The sequence below is a fragment of the Alosa pseudoharengus genome, unplaced genomic scaffold (assembly GCF_046254945.1).
Source record: "Alosa pseudoharengus isolate Yale_2024_CS ecotype anadromous, Long Island Sound unplaced genomic scaffold, YU_APseudo_1.1 YU_APseudo_1.1_scf_3, whole genome shotgun sequence".
Taxonomy (NCBI): Eukaryota; Metazoa; Chordata; class Actinopteri; order Clupeiformes; family Clupeidae; genus Alosa; species Alosa pseudoharengus.
Window position 1 is genome coordinate 10220490 of NW_027468718.1, and position 20995 is coordinate 10241484.

The following is a 20995-nucleotide window of genomic DNA, read 5'->3' on the forward strand; positions in this document are numbered from 1 at the left end:
TGAACTGACAAGAAGCAAATTTCGCAACAGTGGAATCAACTGTAACATAGCACAGTGTTTCTTAACTGGTGGGTCACGGAACCGTTCTGGGTGGGTTGCAGAGCTTGCGGTTAAAAAAATAAATAAATAAATAGGCAATTTAAAATGCTCCCTTATCAGATCTAATATTGGACCTTTATTTTGATAAACTTTATTCGTAGCCTATTGCCATAGACATAGACAATGCTTATGTGACAAGTCACGTTAGACATCATTTTAGTGGTAAACGCAAGTAAGCTGCTACTCTGAATGTTTGAAGTAGCCTAGCCTAGGCTCGGATATGGATTCACTTAAACTCTGGAGAAAATAGGACAGAAACCCCATTGTGTGGTGTGCAGGTAGATGACTGGCACATGAGAGCATGAAACCATCAAAACTAAAATGCCACATGGAAACAAGGCACCCCTGTCAAAGTCATACCTGTCGAGTAATTTGAAAGGTGACATCAAGAGTTGACTTCACAAATGTAGCCTAATGCCAAACATCTGCATGTTCCAAACAAGTATAGGCCTACAGCACTTCGCTTGTCTTACCATGGGGCTCACAATATCAATTGGCTTGAACGCTAAAAAATATATATGGGTCGCGACTTTAAGCACATAGGAAATTGTGGGTCCCAAAGCCAGACCAGTTCAGAACCACTGACATGGCATACTACCCACCATCATTTCCGTAACCAATGAATGTAGAACCACACATTTAACAGGTCAGCCTCTTTTTAAACTGAACTGCGTTTCCCTTTTTTTCAAGTGTTTTTTTTTCAAGCGTTTTTTCACACACACACACACTGCGACCTCGAGACACAGAGATCTTTGTAAAAAAAACACCAGAATTCTCTTTTAATAAACATTTTGAATATGAAAGCGTTTAACATGTAACATTAAAATACTATGTGAAGGTATGTGTACATGTGTTAGTGTGTGAGAGAATGAGCACCATTTGAAAGTAAATTCTGAAGATCATTTTCTACTCTAGAACTCCACCTTGAGTGAGATGACGATCAGCTGTAAATTCCCCTGACATTTTCCCCTTACCCCATCACCTATGAATCAGTATTGCCATGACATAGCCACAGCTGCTGATATGGCATCAATCCTAATTTAGTCCATCCTAGGCCCATATCATGCACCCAGCACAAGGTGGCGGAAATCTTGACGCAAAGCTTATTCTTATCTTACACTCAATAATGTGTTGATTTTCACCATGCGCTTCTCTCCTATTAAACCCTGCGCCCAGGAGTATGGTAATTAGCAACATAAGGTGTGGTCTGGCGCATGAACCAAAAATCTCTATCTTACACCCTCTAAAAATCATTACGCCTCTGATAAAGAAAAACCTGGTCTATAGCTAAAGGCACATAAAGCACAGCTGAAGACGCCAAAACACTCCCATTACGGATTAAGAAAGAACAACCATTTTGCGCCAAGTGCCCGACGTTTCACCACATAATCGCACCATTGAATTAGCCAATGTGGACTGGTCACACCTTTAACTTTACGCTTCTGACCATCCGTTTCTGATCGCCAAAATAGAGCCCCTAGTCTCCGTCCTTCATAACCTGCTGTAAGTGATATTTTCCATATATATAGAATTCATATCTATATTTTCCCACTGTTCCTATAAGACATACAATACAATTATCCTAGAGCCTATGGTTAAATTATGTTACTGCGGGTTGTCTTTTTGATTATTCCTGCCAGATTAAACAGGATATCTGCACATTTCCTGATTTATATACTTTCCATCTTTCACACAAATACGCCATTTTAATAGAAAATACATTTTCTGTTGCTATTTTGTTCACCTCTAGACCAAAACCAGTGGTCTCACTATTATCTTTCCCAGAATATGCCCCAAACAATATTGTGGCCTGTTTACATTACATGGGTGCAGTGCCCCCCCTAGTGGACACACAGCAGAAGCTAAAACACAGCATGAACTGAACAGTTTTCTAGGAGAAAATTCACATTACCATCATCAATACTATCTGGTAACAAACTCATACATTAAGGGGATAACTAAACTGAATCCAGTTAGGTTATCAAGTTATCAATTAGGTGATCTGGCTTACCTGGTTAATTTACCATCATTATTGGTATCAATTTACTTGAAGGTGTCTACATAAGAGTGACATGACACTGTCATGAACACATGACACTGTCAGGACACATGAGCCCTAACCCTAACTCTAACCCTGACCCTAACTTGTACAAAACAAAATGAAAAAATAATAAATTTTACTTAGCTTGTTGTCCGTGTTGTCCGAGTTGTCCGTGAGCACAACCAGACAAACCAGTCAACAAATAAAACTCTGTGTGCATGTGTGTGTGTGTGTGTGTGTGTGTGTGTGTGTGTGTGTGTGTGTGTGTGTGTGTGTGTGTGTGTGTGTGTGTTTGCGAGAGAGAAAGAAAAGCTGAGCTGTTCTTCCCTGAGAAAATGAAGTCAGTTTTAAAGGCATAGAGATGGTCATTTTTCATATCTTGGGTGGACTGTTGGTTCCTCTGGATGAGAAACACTCATCTCTGGGTGGGTAATGCCCTTTCCAGCCCACTCATAGACACACCCCCAGCCTAGGCTATTAACTGCTGTGCCATTACTGTGTTTGCTGTTGATTATTGTAAACTGCTGCTGTTTAGCATATCATATAAATTATTTTTTAAGTTGGTTGTTGCTGTATGGAAGTTGTCTTATGCATGGATGTTTTGTGAGTATTAAGTGGTTCATTGGCTGCTGTGTAAGTAAGTTGCCTTATGTGAACATTTGCTCAGTGTTGCTCTGTAAGGACATTGTGATTGTACCTCAGTAAAGTAAAACATATCTTGGGAAGGGGAGGGGGGCACAGAAAATGTAGGCTAGGGCCCATGAGCACTTTTATCTGCCTCTGATGACAAGGTAATTTAACAGAGAATGATTGACACACCTGGGTTAAGATACTTACGGACTGATGAGGGAGTAGCAGCCTAGCAGGGCTCAGGCAAGACACAGAGCAGAGTACAGTTGGAACATGGAGCACATACAGTATGCAGCACAACAAGACAGGCAATCAAGGGGAAACCCAGCATGCACATTTATGCACTATTGCACTGCAACCTTTTCTACCTGCACCTTCAATATTACAGTCCATTTAGTTGGTTTATCAATTTAATAAAACATGCAAAGTACAGTTAATAATTTCTCATTTTTAGTATGGTACAGTGAAGTTTAGTTTTCTCCCACAACATGTTCTTTGTATCTTTCAAAGAATGATTCTCTTTAGATTTATTTCTTTGAAGTACAATAAGACGAAGTCTCATATGAAATGGCTTTGTTTCTTCCTAGTCTCCTCTCCTCTAGGTTTCCCTCTCAGTACTTTATGTCATCCCTGGATCAGAGTCAGTAGCTCTAACTGTGCTGCTCTACTCCTACTGAGGCCTTCAGTGGTAACATCCTCAGAGGCACATTTCTGATAGTAGAGAAATATGGAAACACTCTCTCAGTGAAAGTGTGTGTGAGAGTGTGTAGGTGTGTGTTATTATCAGGGTCAGAGAATGACAGCTCTCCTCTGTCCCAGTCCAGCTGCACTCTGATCCTCTGGAGTTTCTGCTGCACTGTGAGGAGAGTGGAGGCGTGAGGAGAAGCAGCTGCTCCATATGCAGCACCATCACACCACACACACCACCGTCCACTCCTGGAGAATATGCCTCCCTTCCTCTGGAGAGACTCTGTCATCACACCCACACTCCACCCTGTGTTCTCTCCAACCTCCACATCCCAGCAGTGAGTCCCTGAGTTAAAGCCCTCAGAGCCCAGGACACTGGCATAGTGATCAACTCTCTCTGGGTTATCAGGAAGCTGCTGCTCCTCATCACCACGTCTCACACTGGTCAGATCCTCAGACAGGAGGAGTCGTGGGTGTGCAGTGTTGGGATCCAGAGTCACAGGAGCTGCAGAGAGAAAGAACACACACATGAGCTGAACACTGAGTGATGTGTGATGAGGATGTGAATGACACACACACTACCTCACTCTTCAATCACACACACACACACACACACACACTAGCACTCTGAACACATCACACACATGCTCTGATCACAAAGAGGAGGGATGTTAGTGGAATGATGAGGAGTGACGTCTCATACACTACTTACACACACACACACACACACACACACACACACACACACACACACACACACACTGACACACACACACAGACACCCAAGCACAAACACAAACATACACACACACTACCACTCTCTGATCACATATATTAGCACTGATCACACACACACACACACACACACACACACTCACACACTACCTCTCTCTGATCAGATATACTAACACTGGTCTCTCTCTCTCTCACACACACACACACACACACACACACATACATACACACACACAAACACACACAGCACAAACATACACACACACAGAAACACACACACACACACACACACACACACACACACACACACACACACACACACACACACACACACACACTACCTCTCTCTGATCAGATACTAACACTGGTCTCACACACACACACACACACAAACACACTACCTCTCTCTGATCAGATATACTAACACTGGTCTCTCTCTCTCTCTCACACACACACACACAACTCAAGCACACACACACACACACACACACACACACACACACACACAAACACAAAAACAAACACACACACACACACACACACACACACACACACACACAGATATATACACACACACACACACACACACACACACACACACACACACACACACACACACACACACACACTACCTCTCTCTGATCAGATATACTAACACTGGCCTCTCTCTCTCACACACACACAGGGGCGGAGCTACGTGGTGGCCAGGGGGGGCCACACCACTGGTCAAAGCTTGGCCACCCTGCTGGCCCCCCCAGCTCTGTTCAGTGAAAAGTAAAAAAGAAAAAAATAATTGCTGCCGTTTTCGACGGCACTTTGCCAACACTTTGCAAAGCAGGGACTGAACCAATTACTGCACTCTAGTGTAGCCCACGGTTGTGATCAAATCGTGATAGGCTAGGCCTAGTGCAGCAGCAGCAGCGGGACAATTCAAGTCATCTGTTAAAAACACTGACTACTACTTAACCTCATGCAGTAACAACATGAGTTGATGATGAGTTGGAACATTAATGCTAATAAGATGTTAGAATGTGTCACGAATCATAGCCAAGTGAGCTGCGTTGGGCTGTCCTTAGGTAGGCTCTGACATTGACGTGTGGGGCTGATCAGAAATAATCGGATGCCTGCGGTAACGCTGTTACAAAAATATTTCGATAAAATTCGGGTGAAATGCAAGCATATTAGGCACATATTGCTCCAATAAAAGTAGGCTAATGGGGCCTAGGCTAGGCTACTTTATATAAAAAACATAATTTGCTGACTGCGTGTTGTTCTTGCCATAGCTGGTCAGGCAGAGGCTGCTTTGCCTGAGTTCTTTGTTACATTGCCCCAGAACTGTTCATCGCAGCGAGATGAAACTTTAATTGCATGACAGAGCAGAAGTGGGGCTTTCCAACGAGACTAAACTCTTGCCTGTGCGATCAAGTATGAAAACAAAAAAAAAATCATGAAATTAAATCAAATTGATTATACCTGCGCACCCATTAGGCTACTCTCGTTTGAATTACTCGCGAACCCGTGATCGCATAGATATGGCAAGCATATCAGAAGAAAGAGGAGAGACAGGGCTATATATTGGTACCAAGTATATCGATGCTTCTGGGCTATAAAAACAGACAACGTGACTGCAAAATAACATCATGTACAAAAACCAACTATCGTTTGAATTAGGCCCTATTCACGAACCCGTGATCGGATAGATATGCCACGCATGTCAGATGAAAGAGGAGATACAGAGCTATCATTTGATACCAAGTACATCCTTCTGGGTTATAAAACAGACGAAATGACATCAAAATAATAACTTCATATAGCTCCACTTACCCCACGTTTTTGTGTGTTGTAGTGGCCAGGCATTTTCATAATCCAGCTATCATGTGTTTCTCTATGGCAAAGTATGTTCATAATGCGGTTTTGAGATCCCAGCAAATTCCTGCATGGCATCCAATTCGAGACTCACATTGCATCCCAATTTATTCGACAAACACCTTTTTGCCTTCACTTTGTTCATGACAATGCAGTAAAAAGTTGTTTTAGAATCATCATGAGTGTACACACAGAACACGCAAACTCGGGTTCGGTCAGGTCAGATCAGTTCGTGTCACAGATATGGAGCGCAGAAAGGGCATTTTTCATTACTACATTAAAATAGCGTTTATTTCAGTCTAGGGTTCTAAGGGTAAATTTCTTAATTCAGATCCATGTTACTTACAGCCAAGTACTTAGAGTGGATATCAGAAAGAAATATAGTTTGGCCATCAGTATAAGATTAAATATCTGAATTCAATATTTGTAGTATTTATTATTGTTCTTTAACATCATTTGAATCATATCATATCATTATCATAATGTACTTTTTTATAGCATTGGCTTATGGAAAATGATTTGGAGTGGACAACAAACTGACCTGTGTATCAGTGTTGGCCTTACACAATTTATTACCATTATTAAAATAGGCTATCCTAATCTTCAAAACTTTTTGAGTAGTTTTTAAATAGTAGTTTTGATTCCCAAGTGCCACCCCAATAAAAAGTCTGGACCCAGCTGGCCCCCCCTATAAAATAATCCTGGCTACGCCCCTGCACACACACACACACACACACTACCTCCCTCTGATCAGATATACTAACACTGGTCTCTCTCTCACAGACACACACACACACACACACACACACACACACACACATACACACACACACACACACACACACACACACACACACACACACACACACACACACACTACATTAGATATATTAGCACTGGTCACACACACACACACACACACACACACACACACACCAGGGTTTCCGTGGTTGGGCAATTGCCGGACATTGGCAGAAAAAAATGAAATGTCCGACAAAATTAAATCTCTCCGGTCAAATTGTTCAATTGAAATTGGCTAATAATCCCATCAATTAACAATCCCACACAATCTGAATTTGAGAATAAGCCTAAAATGTAGGCCTATACTAAAGCAATAATACGTCCTCTGGCTATGTTTTAAATGAACAGGATCTACCGTTTGAAAGTTATTAAACAACACGCATAGCCTATGCTGCATTTCAAATAGGAAGCGCACGCTTAAAACGTCCATGTTAAACAACGAACAAATGAGTGAGATGGTTCAAACAGCGCTCATTCTTGTGTGTGCATATCTGCGCAAGTGAAACAGTTGAACCACTGGAGATAAAGGTAGCAGCAACAAACAACGTAGCCCATTTAAAACAACGAACGAAGCGGATTCTTGCTGTCCATGAAAACATAGATAGGCTACTGACTAGATCTGACTTGGGCAGCCGTGGCCTACTGGTTAGCACTTCGGACTTGTAACCGGAGGGTTGCCGGTTCGAACCCTGACCAGTAGGCGCGGCTGAAGTGCCCCTTGAGCAAGGCATCTAACCCCTCACTGCTCCCCGAGCTCCGCTGTTGTTGCAGGCAGCTCACTGCGCCGGGATTAGTGTGTGCTTCACCTCACTGTGTGTTCACTGTGTGCTGAGTGTGTTTCACTAATTCACAGATTGTGATAAATGCAGAGACCAAATTTCCCTCACGGGATCAAAAGAGTATATATACTTATACTATACTTATACTAATTAAGAAGCGATAATAGGATATTTGACCGGCATATCATCAAAATGTCCGGAAAATGAAACCTCTGCCGGTCACTTTGACCGGGACCATTTTTTTCTAGTGGAAACTCTGACACACACACATACACACATACACACACACACACCTTCTCTCTGTTATCAGATATATTAGCACTGGTCACACACACAGAAACACACACACACACACACACTACCTCTCCTTTATCAGATATACTAGCACTAGTCACACACGTGTGCACAGACACACACAGACAGACACAAACACACCCCAAGCCTAACACTGACTAGGCCCAGGCTGTATTCTGACCCAGGGCTGCCCTGTAGAGCTCTGCTAGGCCCTGGGCAGCATGCGGACACCCACCCTCACCACTGTCCCCACCCTAACCCTCACATTGACTCCAGCATAGGCCCAGGAAACTTTAATGTCCCCGAGGGGCAATTGGTTTTAACAGCCAGCAGTACAAATATGCCGTACGACATCCTACAAGACATACACATCAAAACATGTAAGACACATACAGAGACAAGTAACATTTAAGACACATACAGAGACAAATAAATAAACAAGGCTATCTTAAATATAAGTATAAATAGTAGTTTAAAAACTATTTGTTAATCAGGGAAATGGCAGTGGGGACAAATGAATTCTTAAACCTCGTTGTCCTACATCTTGGCATTGTATATCTCCGCCCTGAGGGGAGGAGTCTAAACTCCCCAAACAGGGGGTGGCTGGGGTCCGCAACAACCGAATAAGCTTTCCTGGTCGTTCTGGTGTCAAAGATATGGTGGAGGTCAGCAAAATTAGTCAATTGAAAAAATATAATGTCCGCAACACTGCTTTTGACTCAGGCCTGAAGAAGACCCAGCAGGGTCGAAACGTTGCCTGTTGTGCATTAAATATATGGGAGTCAAAAGCAGTGTTGCAGACATTATATTTTTTCAATTGAGTAAGTTTGTCTTTTGTCCTGCACCTGCCAGATGTGGGATGTGCACACGATAACTGTTTGCTGAACAGTAAAATTAGTGCCAGCAATCTTACTACATACTTTAACAATGCTCTCCAGTCTGTTTTTGTTCTTCATAGACAATGGCCAGCTAATAAAAGAAAAGGTTAAAACAGACTCAATAAAACAGGTGTAGAACATCCTCATAAAAGTAGGATCAATGTTAAAGTTCCTCAGTTTCCTAAAAAAGTGCATACACTGGTGGGCTTTGGAACATACCGTGTCGCATTGTGACTCAAAATTGAATTCACTGTCCATTTTTATCCTTAAGTATTTGTACTCCTCAACCCTTTCAACACTGCCCAGTTATGACTGCAGAGGGAAGAGGGGAGCGTTGTTTCCTAAAATCAATTATCATTTCCTTTGTCTTTGTCACATTTATGTTTAAAAAGGAGTCATTGCACCATGTGCTGACATTACTCACCACTGGCCCATGGTCAATGTCATTGTCCTTAAGTAAAGAGACAATGACAGCGTCGTCCGCACATTTCAGCGCATGCCTGCCCTCATGGTGAGATTGACATTCATTAGTATATAAAACAAACAGAAGTGGAGAGAGGACACAACCCTGGGGTGATCCAGTGGAAGATAATAGGGCATCAGAGAAAACGTTATTAACTTTCACCCTTTGAGATCTGAAAGTTAAAAAGTCAACCAGCCATGCTATTAGCCCTAAATTAATGTTGTGAAGCCTATCTTTGTAAGCCTATCTGCTAAAATATGAGGTTGTATACAATTAAAAGCCGAAGAGAAATCAACAAAAATTAGTCTTGCCCTGCAGAGCTGCCCTGGGCCCCAGGGTTCCTGCAAACACCCACCCACACCTCAGACCTAACCCTGACTCCAAACATGACTCTCACATTTTAGATATTCTGTTTGTCCATTTGAAATATAAGGATAAAACAGATATTTTCATGACTACAATGACAAATAATGCACTTATCATTGTCACATAAAAGTATCTTAGCAAACAGCAAAAATGGATTCAGCAGAAAAAATACCCCTAGAATAGTCTGTTTGCCAACTTTTACTCAAAAATGCCAGAGGTTGTTAGCCTAATAAAAGTCCCAGGACAACGTGGTGGTAACATAACTACGTATGCGTGCAGCTATAAGTCAAAATGGTGTTGTTCACCATCACGCAACCCTAGGCCCATATAACACTGCACACATTCCTGACACCTTACATGACATGCTCACTAATGTTCAGAGACCAGAGCAGACCAGATACGTCATCATATGGGACACTGTTAGTTTCCATAGGGCAGCTTTGGTCCGCAACTGGTTTACAGAACACCCACTCTTCACTGTACTCAACCTCCCCCCATACTATCCTTTCTTGAATCCAATTGAAGAGTTCTTCTCTGCCTGCCGCTGGAAGGTCTATGACCGTCATCCCCCTCAACGCACAGCCCTTTTACAGGCAATGGAGGAGGCATGTGGGGATATTGACCAGGCATCATGTCAGGCCTGGATACGGCATTCCAGAATATATTTTTCCCGGAGCCTTGGACTACAGGACATTGCATGTGATGCAAAATGTTGTGGCCAGACCCAGGGAGACGACACGATGTAGACTGATTATTTTTTGTCTCAGTGAAATTACTATTTTGTGTTTCGACTTGATGTGTGTAAATAAACACCAATACTTGATGTTTGGATCCCTGTATGTTTACAGAACTATGACAAAAGTATTACCTCAATCTGACATAGCCCACCTTGTGCAAAGAGAAAGCAAAAGCTAGATGTGTTTTTATTTATACCATCAGTGTGTAGTTGACACATTGTGTGCTTATCAATGTGATGGCTTGTGTTAACTGTTTGATACGAAAATACAATTTTTACGAAGGTGTGAAGAATAACCCCTGGACAAATGTAACTGTACCATCTACTCCAGTAGCAGTCTATCCTCTCCTCATTCCTAACATTGCTTATGTGTGTTTGGTTATGTGGAAACAGCAGGCTACTCACTGTACTGAATAATCTCCTGCATCTTCTCCCAGACTCTGAACTTCAGGTTGCCCAGGTGCTTTGCCATGTTGATCAGAGCTCCTGATACCCTCTCTGGATCCTGCAGTGTGCACTGGGCTCTGGAATAACATTCAGGAGTCAGTGCTGCTGTGGGTTTGGGTTCAGAACCACAGAGAAGAGAGAGAGACAGGAGGCAGATCACTCACCTTTCCACTGTGCTCTTGTAGTTCTGGAAAATAAGAATAGAAAGAATATGTCAGCCATTATTGTTATAATTAGGTATTTTGGAAATTGTACAATCCTGCCCCCCTCCTCCATGTCAAGCTTAAGGTTTTCATTTTTTGATTGTAAAGTAACAAGTAAAGTGATTATTAAACAGATGATTTTATCCAAAGTGCACACAGACTTGGAAATTAACCAGGGAGGACAACAGATTGTCTATAATGCTACCAATCCACCAATACACCCACACGTTTATAAAATATGTATCCTCACCCTAACTAATCATTAGTGCATGTGTATGTAACAACTGTTAAATAATGGAAATAGTACTTCATCAACAAAATATTATTGCATAATTTTAAGTATTAACAATTCATAAACATATTTTAGATATAGGCTTATTTACTATGAACAAACCAGCGTGGCTCGGACATGCTGACAGGGAAATGTGTTACTATTATGCTTACCTTCATGCAGTGCATTACGGCTAAGATACTGGTAAGCTCCCTAATGTTATGCGTTAATCACCGGTGAGTGACTTGTAATGTATGTGTGTAAACTAGCCGGCTGTTGTGTTGTCGGGATGAAAGGGTTTATGTTACGGGATGCCACCCAGGTTGTGTAGTATAGCCACTGGATATAAGCTGACTCATTCCAAGATGTGTGTATTGCTCTCGGTAAATGCTGGTAATAAACTGCCAAGAAAGCAAGTATTCTTTGCCTTGTCACATGTGTGTACAAATACTTTATTTATGAGAATTAACATAGGTGCAATGCTTTACAAATGATGAACAAAGCATTTTGTAATAGTTTGCAATTGGTTTATAATGGGAAACTGATTTCACTTATAAGTGGTTATTTTATTATTTATTAAGTATAAATCATGTACTTACAAACATAGTTTTTGGATAGGCTCTTATAACTGTGTGAACAAATGCTTTACTGATGATAAATTATGCATGAACAACAAATTACTAATGATGACCAAACTATTAACTAATAAGTAACAAAGGCTTAATAAATGATGAATTGTGTGTAGTTATTATAAAGTGTTAACACGATAGCAGTTATGTGATATATTTGTCAAACTAGCTTTCAGCTTAGATCTGTGCGCATTCTTGGTGTTGGGATGATGTTGGCCAATCGTGAAACGTGGAGATGCACAGACTGCCTATATTCAAGAATGATTACTTCCACATTTATGAGCGATAGCGTAATCTAGGTACACTGCAGTCATTTTTACTGTCTAGCCTACAACATCAAATACATCGATTGTCATCAGATGTTGTATGGTATACACGTCCATAGTGGTGTATTTGCACGCACAACACTGTTAAAGCGCCTGTGAGATCCAAAATGTTTGGAGAGGCGGAGCGCCCACTCCTACACGTGAGATAACTTAGTTTCAAGATAACTGATTGGTCAGTAGGCAGTAGTTTTACACGATTTGAGCTATAACTTAGCACATAACCTGTTCCGACCTGGTTTGGTTGGCAGTATAAGACACCATGGTGATACAGCGACGCTAAAACAGAGCCACTTTTGTGTCACAGCATACCCTGGCTTTGAGCACAACATACCTCGCTAACCCACTAATCGAGCTTCATAGTATACCCCACTGCAGAGGGACAACTTGGTACAACCACGACCTTCTGACATCTGATTGGCCAAGTACCCTGACCATCACCACCTCATTGTTTTGTTGCTGACTAAACATTGGACAGCTGACAGGATACTGACTGCAAAGATATCCTCCTCCTCCTTCTCCTCAGATCAGACAGAGAAACTATATTCCCAAAACATTTGCTAACCTCTGCAAAAACTGAACAATCCCTTCAAAACAGTTGTCCCTGTGCTCAGAACTAAACACTGTCTTTGTATCATCTCACAAAGCAGTCTAAATAAAACACTACTGAGCAGTCATTAGACACTGCATCAAAAAATGGAAAACACAGTGTTCAGGGCTCATATAGCTCCAGGAGACATTGCCGTTGTTTACAATACAGTGAATGCATTTTGCATCTATGAAACAAAACAAAACAAAGCAAAAAGATTTCAGAATTCAGTGGACTGAAGATTTACTGGGGGTTTGTCTTGACAGTTTTGAGAAAAGGGTGGGAGGTTTCCAAAAATGTGTTTTAGCAATTGTGGAAAAACTGTATACTGGAAAAGACAGGCACTGTACAGTAAATGAGAAGAACATTGCAGTCTAAAGCCTACAATGTACTGTGAAGGCCTTACTGATAGTTTCTGACCATTGTTGATATTCCCTGCACTGTTCAGCAACCTGTTTACATTCTGAACTAGCTTATATTGGTTGTGTCACATCATTTGAAATGTGTGATCATTTTTGAGTAGGTGTGTTTAACATATGACATCTGTGCTCTATACTATTTCTGATTACCTTATACCAAATTTTCATTTCAAGAACTGTGTTCAGGCAGCTGAGAATTTGGCTAAGAGAATGGAGTTTAGTGTTTAAGCGATTGTGAAAAACTGTAATGACGTTCTGAAGTCATCAATGACCATGTGATCAGATCCATATTCATTCAGCCTTCTGCTGCTCTCTCATCTTAGTGTTTCTCTCTCCAAAATAACACCAACTGATTCCACAGCCCATGATGTGGTATGAATGTAAATGTCTGATGTTGAACTGTTGAGCTTCTGTGTTGGACAATGATGCTCCCAACACCAAATCTAACAGTCACTTACACATTTCACTATACAGACGGTGGATGGTTCCTACCTGCAGGAATGTGATGTCATCAGCTCCCATCTTCTCCTCTATGGCTCTGATTGTGTCTGAAAGAGATGAGATCTCTCTGCTCATCTTCTCAATCTTCTCCTTCATCATCTGACTCTTCTGCTCCTCTTCCTCCCTCAGTGCAGCTATCCTGGCTGCCTCTTCATCTCGTAGAAACTGGTGAAGCTTCTCAAACTCCTCCTTGATCTGCCTCTCTGTGTGTTGAGCCTGAGTCTAAATAAACAAAAAACCTAAAATTATTGATCCAATCATCACTCCTGAAATGATTTGCTTTTACATGATGACATTAGAAATATAATTGCTTTATTAAATAATCCAGATCTCACCTTAATATGTGTTGCTGTTTGGTCACAGATGAGTTTAACTTCTTCAAAGGTCTTCAGTTTCATCTGTAAGGGCTGCAGTTGGATCTTGAGCTCCTCCTGGAATGAATAAGCACAATGTTCAGTGTACACTGCAGTACACTTACAACACTGGCACTATGGAACCAAGTTGCTGCATGTGTAGGGAGTGTGTGAGAGAATATGTAGATATATATGTGCATAGATTCAGGACTGATATGGTGATGGCATGGGGGCAACACAACATGTGGAAAAGGTATATGGGTGTTGCACATTAAGGGATATTAGAGATGTTAAGATACAGTATATAAGGCACAATTAATGTGGGAAAATGATTTAACCCTCCTGTTGTGTTCGTGGTCAAATGTGACAGATTTATAATTATTTTCTCTCAAAAATATTGTTAACTTTTTCTGACTACCTTGAGCCTCCTTGACTTTGTTAACACAGGGCATCTGAACACACACAACATATTTTGATAATTTCTATAACAATGTAAGTGTTTTATTTAACTTTAGAACACCCATGTGTATTTCTGGTCAAAAATGACCGGCCATTAGAAATGAATGGGTGAGAAAATGGTCAGTGTATAAACTTTAATCTAGGCACAAACTTATGATCAGATGGACTGTATGCTTCTGTACATTAAAACACACACACAAACACACCCTCACTCCCCCTCTTTGCTTCTATGACAGCCCCCACTGGAACCTTTCCCCAATAGAATCTTCCCCTTTCTGACTTGCATGAGCTCAGGTCAGTGAGGCCTGCAGGCCATAAATAGCAAATGGAAGAATATCCAATAGAACACAAGTTGATGCAAAGGTCTATCACAACATTAGATGATAATATGTGTGCTACTATGGATTTATAACAAGTTATAATGCAGCTGTTATTTTTGACCAGGAAGACAAAACTAGTAAACATAAAACGAACACAACAGGAGGGATAAAGAAAAGTGTGTAAAATTGTAGTGCGTAGGCTAATTACACCCCATCTCATACTCTATAATAACTGCAAGGGACTTGCAAACAGTGGTGATATCAACTTGTACTTTCTGTCAGAGCAAGTTTAAGGAGAGTTTGCTGCTGTACACACAGAGTGGGAGTGAAGAAGAGAATCAGAGTATCTCAGCTCTGGATGTTGCGCAACACTCATCAGTTGAAACAGCAGGGTGTAGAGTGCCATCTACTGGTGCATTAAAGGCATTACAATACCTTCTGCCATGACTGTCTCACTTATGGGTGACCAGATCAAGATGTGTGTTTATAGAGCCCACTACCAGTATTACCAGAGTAGATTCTTACCTTACGGTCCTGTGCTGCTTCATCTATGGGATTAAATGTGTGATTCTTATGTTTCTTAGACGTCTGACACACCAGACACACAGGCTGCTTATCCTCCAGACAGAAGAGCTTGAGTTTCTCACTGTGCAGACTGCAGAGCACCTCAGACCCTGCTGAAGCTTTCTGACTTCTCTCCTGTAAGAAGGTCTCACACAAGTTCCTTAACGCCATGTTAAGGGGATATTCTTCTCTTGAGCACTTCCTCCTGCAGTAGGGACATTCTCTGTGTCCTTTGCTCTCCCAGAACTGCTGCAGACAGGCTTTACACACACTGTGAGTGCAGGGCAAAAAGACAGGATCCTTGTAGATGTCACAGCACACAGGACACGTGAGATCCTCCTCCAGTTTAGAAGCCATTTTTTCTCTGCAGTAAACTCTCTTCTCTGTTGTCCTCAGTCTGGTTCACCAGCTTCACTTTCACTTTCAGCAGTCAGAGCAGACGTGTCAATTCTTAACTCGGACCCGTCTCTGCTTAACGCTTTAGTTCAAAAGATTTTCAGCCTGCAGCTTCAAAGAGTTTTCTTCAGTGGTCAAAACATTGTTATGAAGAGGGTTTGAAGTGTCCTGTTTCCCACATGAGAGTGTCTATAGGACAGAGAATCAACCTGCCACACAACTTCACTTCCTGCTCTGGTGGCAACCAGTGACAGGGAGGGACTAAGGTAAAGAAGGATTCTGATTGGTTATTCTAAGTTGCCAGACAAGTTCCTTGTTCACTGCCACCCCACTGGAGTTCAGTTCAAAATTCCAGTTGTGGGTGTGAACTGAACCTGACAGAGACATGAAGACTGACTCCAGATCAGTGGAGTACACACAGACTCTCTCCACTCACAGACTTTGATCTTGACATTCAGGTTAAAAGTAGGTAAGAGTTTAGCTCTGGAGACATAACTACCTAACTACCTTACAGGTGAATAAACTGTTTCAGTATATTAGTACACATTTTGCAATTTGTTTGCACGGGGCAGCAGCACAGGGTTAATTATTACACTGCTGTAGTTATAGACACATACAGTTACACTAGATACAAACAGCAGCTCAGTCATATGAATGTGGTGTGTAGTGTGTGTAGAGTGTGTGTTGTGTGATGTTAACAGCAGCTCAGTCATATGAATGTGGTGTGGAGAGTGTGTGTAGTGTGATGTTAACAGCAGCTCAGTCATATGTGGTGTGGAGAGTGTGTGTAGAGTGTGTGTTGTGTGATGTTAACAGCAGCACAGTCATATGAATGTGGTGTGGAGAGTGTGTGTAGTGTGTGTTGTGTGATGTTAACAGCAGCTCAGTTATATGAATGTGGTGTATAGTGTGTGTAGAGTGTGTGTTGTGTAATGTTAACAGCAGCTCAGTCATATGAATGTGGTGTGTAGTGTGTGTAGAGTGTGTGTTGTGTAATGTTAACAGCAGCTCAGTCATATGAATGTGGTGTGGAGAGTGTGAGTAGAGTGTGTGTTGTGTGATGTTAACAGCAGCACAGTCATATGAATGTGGTGTGGAGAGTGTGTGTAGTGTGTGTTGTGTGATGTTAACAGCAGCTCAGTCATATTAATGTGGTGTGGAGAGTGTGTGTAGTGTGTGTTGTGTGATGTTAACAGCACATCAGTCATATTAATGTGGCGTGTAGAGTGTTTGTACAGTGTGTGTAGTGTGTGTAGAGTGTGTGTAGAGTGTGTGTAGAGTGTGTGTGTACAGTGTGTGTAGTGTGTGTAGAGTGTGTGTGTAGAGTGTGTGTAGTGTGTGTGTAGAGTGTGTAGAGTGTGTAGTGTGTGTAGCGTGTGTAGAGTGTGTGTAGAGTGTGTGTGTACAGTGTGTGTAGTGTGTGTAGAGTGTGTGTGTAGTGTGTGTGTAGAGTGTGTAGTGTGTGTGTAGAGTGTGTAGTGTGTGTAGAGTGTGTGTGTACAGTGTGTGTAGTGTGTGTAGAGTGTGTGTGTGTAGTGTGTGTGTAGAGTGTGTGTAGAGTGTGTAGTGTGTGTAGAGTGTGTGTAGAGTGTGTGTGTACAGTGTGTGTAGAGTGTGTGTGTAGAGTGTATGTAGAGTGTGTGTAGAGTGTGTGTAGAGTGTGTAGTGTGTGTAGAGTGTGTAGTGTGTGTAGAGTGTGTGTAGAGTGTGTGTTCTCAGTGAGTGGAGTGAGTGGAGGACCTACAGGGAGCAGATAATATGAGCAATGATAGTATGGACAGTGAATATGACCAGCATGTGTGATACGATACAGATTCATATGGGGAAATATGAGCAATGTTATGGGAAAGGGAATATTCATGTGATTGAAGGACAGTGCCAGAAAGTGAATATGACCAGCATGGTCCAGATTCCAACCTCAATGAATGGTTCTGAATACTGTGGCACAACATATTCAGCATATTACATCTTGAAGTCTTAGATATTAAAGTTATCCTTTAACATTAAAATTGTCCTTTAACATTGATGTTGCAATACTAAGTACATCTGAATGCTTACTCTCAGAACATGCCACCTGTATAATATCACATTGAAATTACATGAATATTTCATGTAGGCCTGAGCCTAATCATTGGAATTGCTTGATCAAATTGGGTTATCAGCCTGAATAAATTTTATCCTTATGACCTGAGAGATTCACTATTCAATAGTGGAAATGTAAAGGGAGCAGACAGCACACAGACATGTTGTGTCTGAGGATTGACATCATAAGAGGGGGGGGGGGGGGGGGGTCTAAGGGGCAAACCCAACTACCACCCTGCAATTCACATAGTTACACAGTGTACCTACAAAAAAATATGATAAAGTGCATTGAAACTAAACATATAATTAACTTAATTTGTTTTATTTGATTGATAAAACATCTTCCCCTTTTATCCTCATGTTTCGGCAGAACGTTGCTCTTTATCATTCACACACTTATTCCTTCAGAAGCACTAGTACATTAGTACATTGAAGGACTGCTTGTTTTAATGTCTGTCTGCATATTCTTTGTGTTTGTTGTTTCTACTGTGTGTCTCACAGGCAGATTGGAGCAGTAGCCACAGCTGAGTGACTGGGATATAACACAGTAAAACAAATGGACAGAGCCGCTCCACAGGACTCCAACACAATGGATAGAACCCTTATATCTAACAGAGAAATGGCACAATATTGATCATGTGGGTTTTAGTATGTATTGTAATGTAATATATAGCAATTATTTTGAGAAGCACATGCCACCGTGCAGTGGTGGGATCCAGGGTCACAGGAGCTGCAGAGAGAAAGAACACACATGAGCTGAACACTGAGTGATGTGTGATGAAGAGGTAGGATGTACCTACACTGAGTGATGTGTGATGAAGAGGTAGGATGTACCTACACTGAGTGATGTGTGATGAAGAGGTAGGATGTACCTACACTGAGTGATGTGTGATGAAGAGGTAGGATGTATCTACACTGAGTGATGTGTGATGAAGAGGTAGGATGTACCTACACTGAGTGATGTGTGATGAAGAGGTAGGATGTACCTACACTGAGTGATGTGTGATGAAGAGGTAGGATGTACCTACACTGAGTGATGTGTGATGAAGAGGTAGGATGTATCTACACTGAGTGATGTGTGATGAAGAGGTAGGATGTACCTACACTGAGTGATGTGTGATGAAGAGGATGTACCTACACTGAGTGATGTGTGATGAAGAGGTAGGATGTATCTACACTGAGTGATGTGTGATGAAGAGGTAGGATGTACCTACACTGAGTGATGTGTGATGAAGAGGTAGGATGTATCTACACTGAGTGATGTGTGATGAAGAGGTAGGATGTACCTACACTGAGTGATGTGTGATGAAGAGGTAGGATGTACCTACACTGAGTGATGTGTGATGAAGAGGTAGGATGTATCTGTGCCATTTTCCTGCCATTCATCAGGCTTTTTTCTAAAGCGTATCTATGCTGATACAGGGGGGTGTATTTCTGTTTTGAAAGTATTATGTTGATACATTTTTTATCAAATAATATTTATGATTATGATCATATTTATGACACCGGTGTGCGTGTGTGTGTGTGTTTGTTTGTGTGTGGGTATGTGTGTGGTGAAGAATTCCCCTTGCTGCTGTTGCAGTATTGTGTTCAGCATCTCCTAGACAGTTATTTCATGTTTGCTCGTTTGGGGAGCTTTGGTCACTTACGGCTCATACACAGTTGCGTTCCATCAACGCATGCCAGTGGGTGTTCCCGATGGTAGCTATGCAAATTAATTGAAGTATACCCGTAATTTGATTGGCTGGTGTCGTCTGTTGTTCGCTTGTTCGTAATTTGATTGGCCGGTGCCGTCCGTCGTTGCAGCAACAGCTGAACTTCTCAACTTGAGCAACGGGAATCACTGAACACATTATTATTCATTTTTATATACATTCATTACAGTGTAATGTAATTTAACACGTTTGTGTTTTATTCAAGGTGACATTTCAGTATGTAAAGCCAAATGCTCTCCATGACAACTGTCATGTTAAGTTTTGCCACCAGAGAGATCTGTCTGTTTGGCATCAGAGCAATAAGCTTCAGTTGCTGGACCATATTCTTCACCAGATATCTCATAAGTGACTGAAAGACATATGCGCATGTACAATAAATGTTATAGTTGTGCTGTGGCAAATAAATAGACCTCATGGTAATTTTTTGGAGACCCCACCACCACCAGGTGTCAGTATTGTTCGTGCAGTTTGGAACACATTTCCACGGTTGGATACAGTAGCTTTGAATAAAGAAAAAAGTCCAAAGAGTAATTAAAAAAGGCTTGTAATAACCTTACGAATTCTTATGAATTCTGTTCATAGAGACAAGTGTGCCAATAGTGTTATACAGATTGAAATAATTTCAAAATGTCAAAAAAAGTTAAAAAAAAGGGTTGATATGACTGAAACATAGTGAAACAAATGAGAAATTATATTGCAGTCACATAATTGTAGTGTTTAATCATATATTAGGTTGTCACTCATTTACCTATTTTTTTTATAACTAGTTTTGGTCCATTACCACACACACATACCAATGATCACACATACTACCACGCAACAAAATTCTTGGAAATACAGTATCACACACTAACAAATTGCACTATGGTAAACCTGATAGATTATGAGGTGGATTAGCACAATTTTAACTTTTGACGTTAACATTTTTGTCTCATATAAAATGGCTTTGTTTCTTCCTAGTCTCCTCTCCTATAGGTTTCCCTCTCAGTATGTCATCCCTGGTTCAGAGTCAGTATCAGCTCTAACTGTGCTGCTCTACTCTTACTGAGGCCTTCACTGGTAACCTCCTCAGAGGAGAGAGAGTGCAGCCAGTATAGAAATATGGAAACGCTCTCAGTGAAAGTGTGTGTGATAGTGTGTATGTGTGTGTGATGAGATATCGGTGTGCAGTGTTGGGATCCAGAGTCACAGGAGCTGCAGAGAGAAAGAACACACACATGAGCTGAACACTGAGTGATGTGTGATGAGGATGTGAATGACACACACACTACCTCACTCTTCAATCACACACACACACACTAGCACTCTGATCACATCACACACACACTCTAGTCAGAGAGAGGAGGGAT

At 41.4% G+C, this 20995-nt stretch overlaps 2 protein-coding genes across 2 annotated transcripts in view; both read right to left on the minus strand.

Moving 5' to 3' along the window:
* Positions 1–3398: 3398 nt before the first annotated feature.
* On the minus strand, positions 3399–16086 carry LOC143100171 (zinc-binding protein A33-like). Its single transcript, XM_076263140.1, has 6 exons — positions 15415–16086; positions 14093–14188; positions 13749–13979; positions 10987–11009; positions 10781–10899; positions 3399–3962 (listed from the first exon to the last, which is right to left on the minus strand). The coding sequence occupies exons 1-6, from the start codon at positions 15808–15810 to the stop codon at positions 3421–3423; spliced, it is 1407 nt and encodes a 468-aa protein (XP_076119255.1). The 5' UTR covers positions 15811–16086; the 3' UTR covers positions 3399–3420.
* Positions 16087–20639: 4553 nt separating this feature from the next.
* LOC143100173 (nuclear factor 7, brain-like) overlaps positions 20640–20995 on the minus strand; it is a 67974-nt gene continuing 67618 nt past the window's right edge. The window contains exon 7 of the mRNA XM_076263143.1: positions 20640–20710. Coding sequence (XP_076119258.1) covers positions 20668–20710 — 43 coding nt within the window. The 3' untranslated portion in view covers positions 20640–20667. The remainder of the gene's footprint in view (positions 20711–20995) is intronic.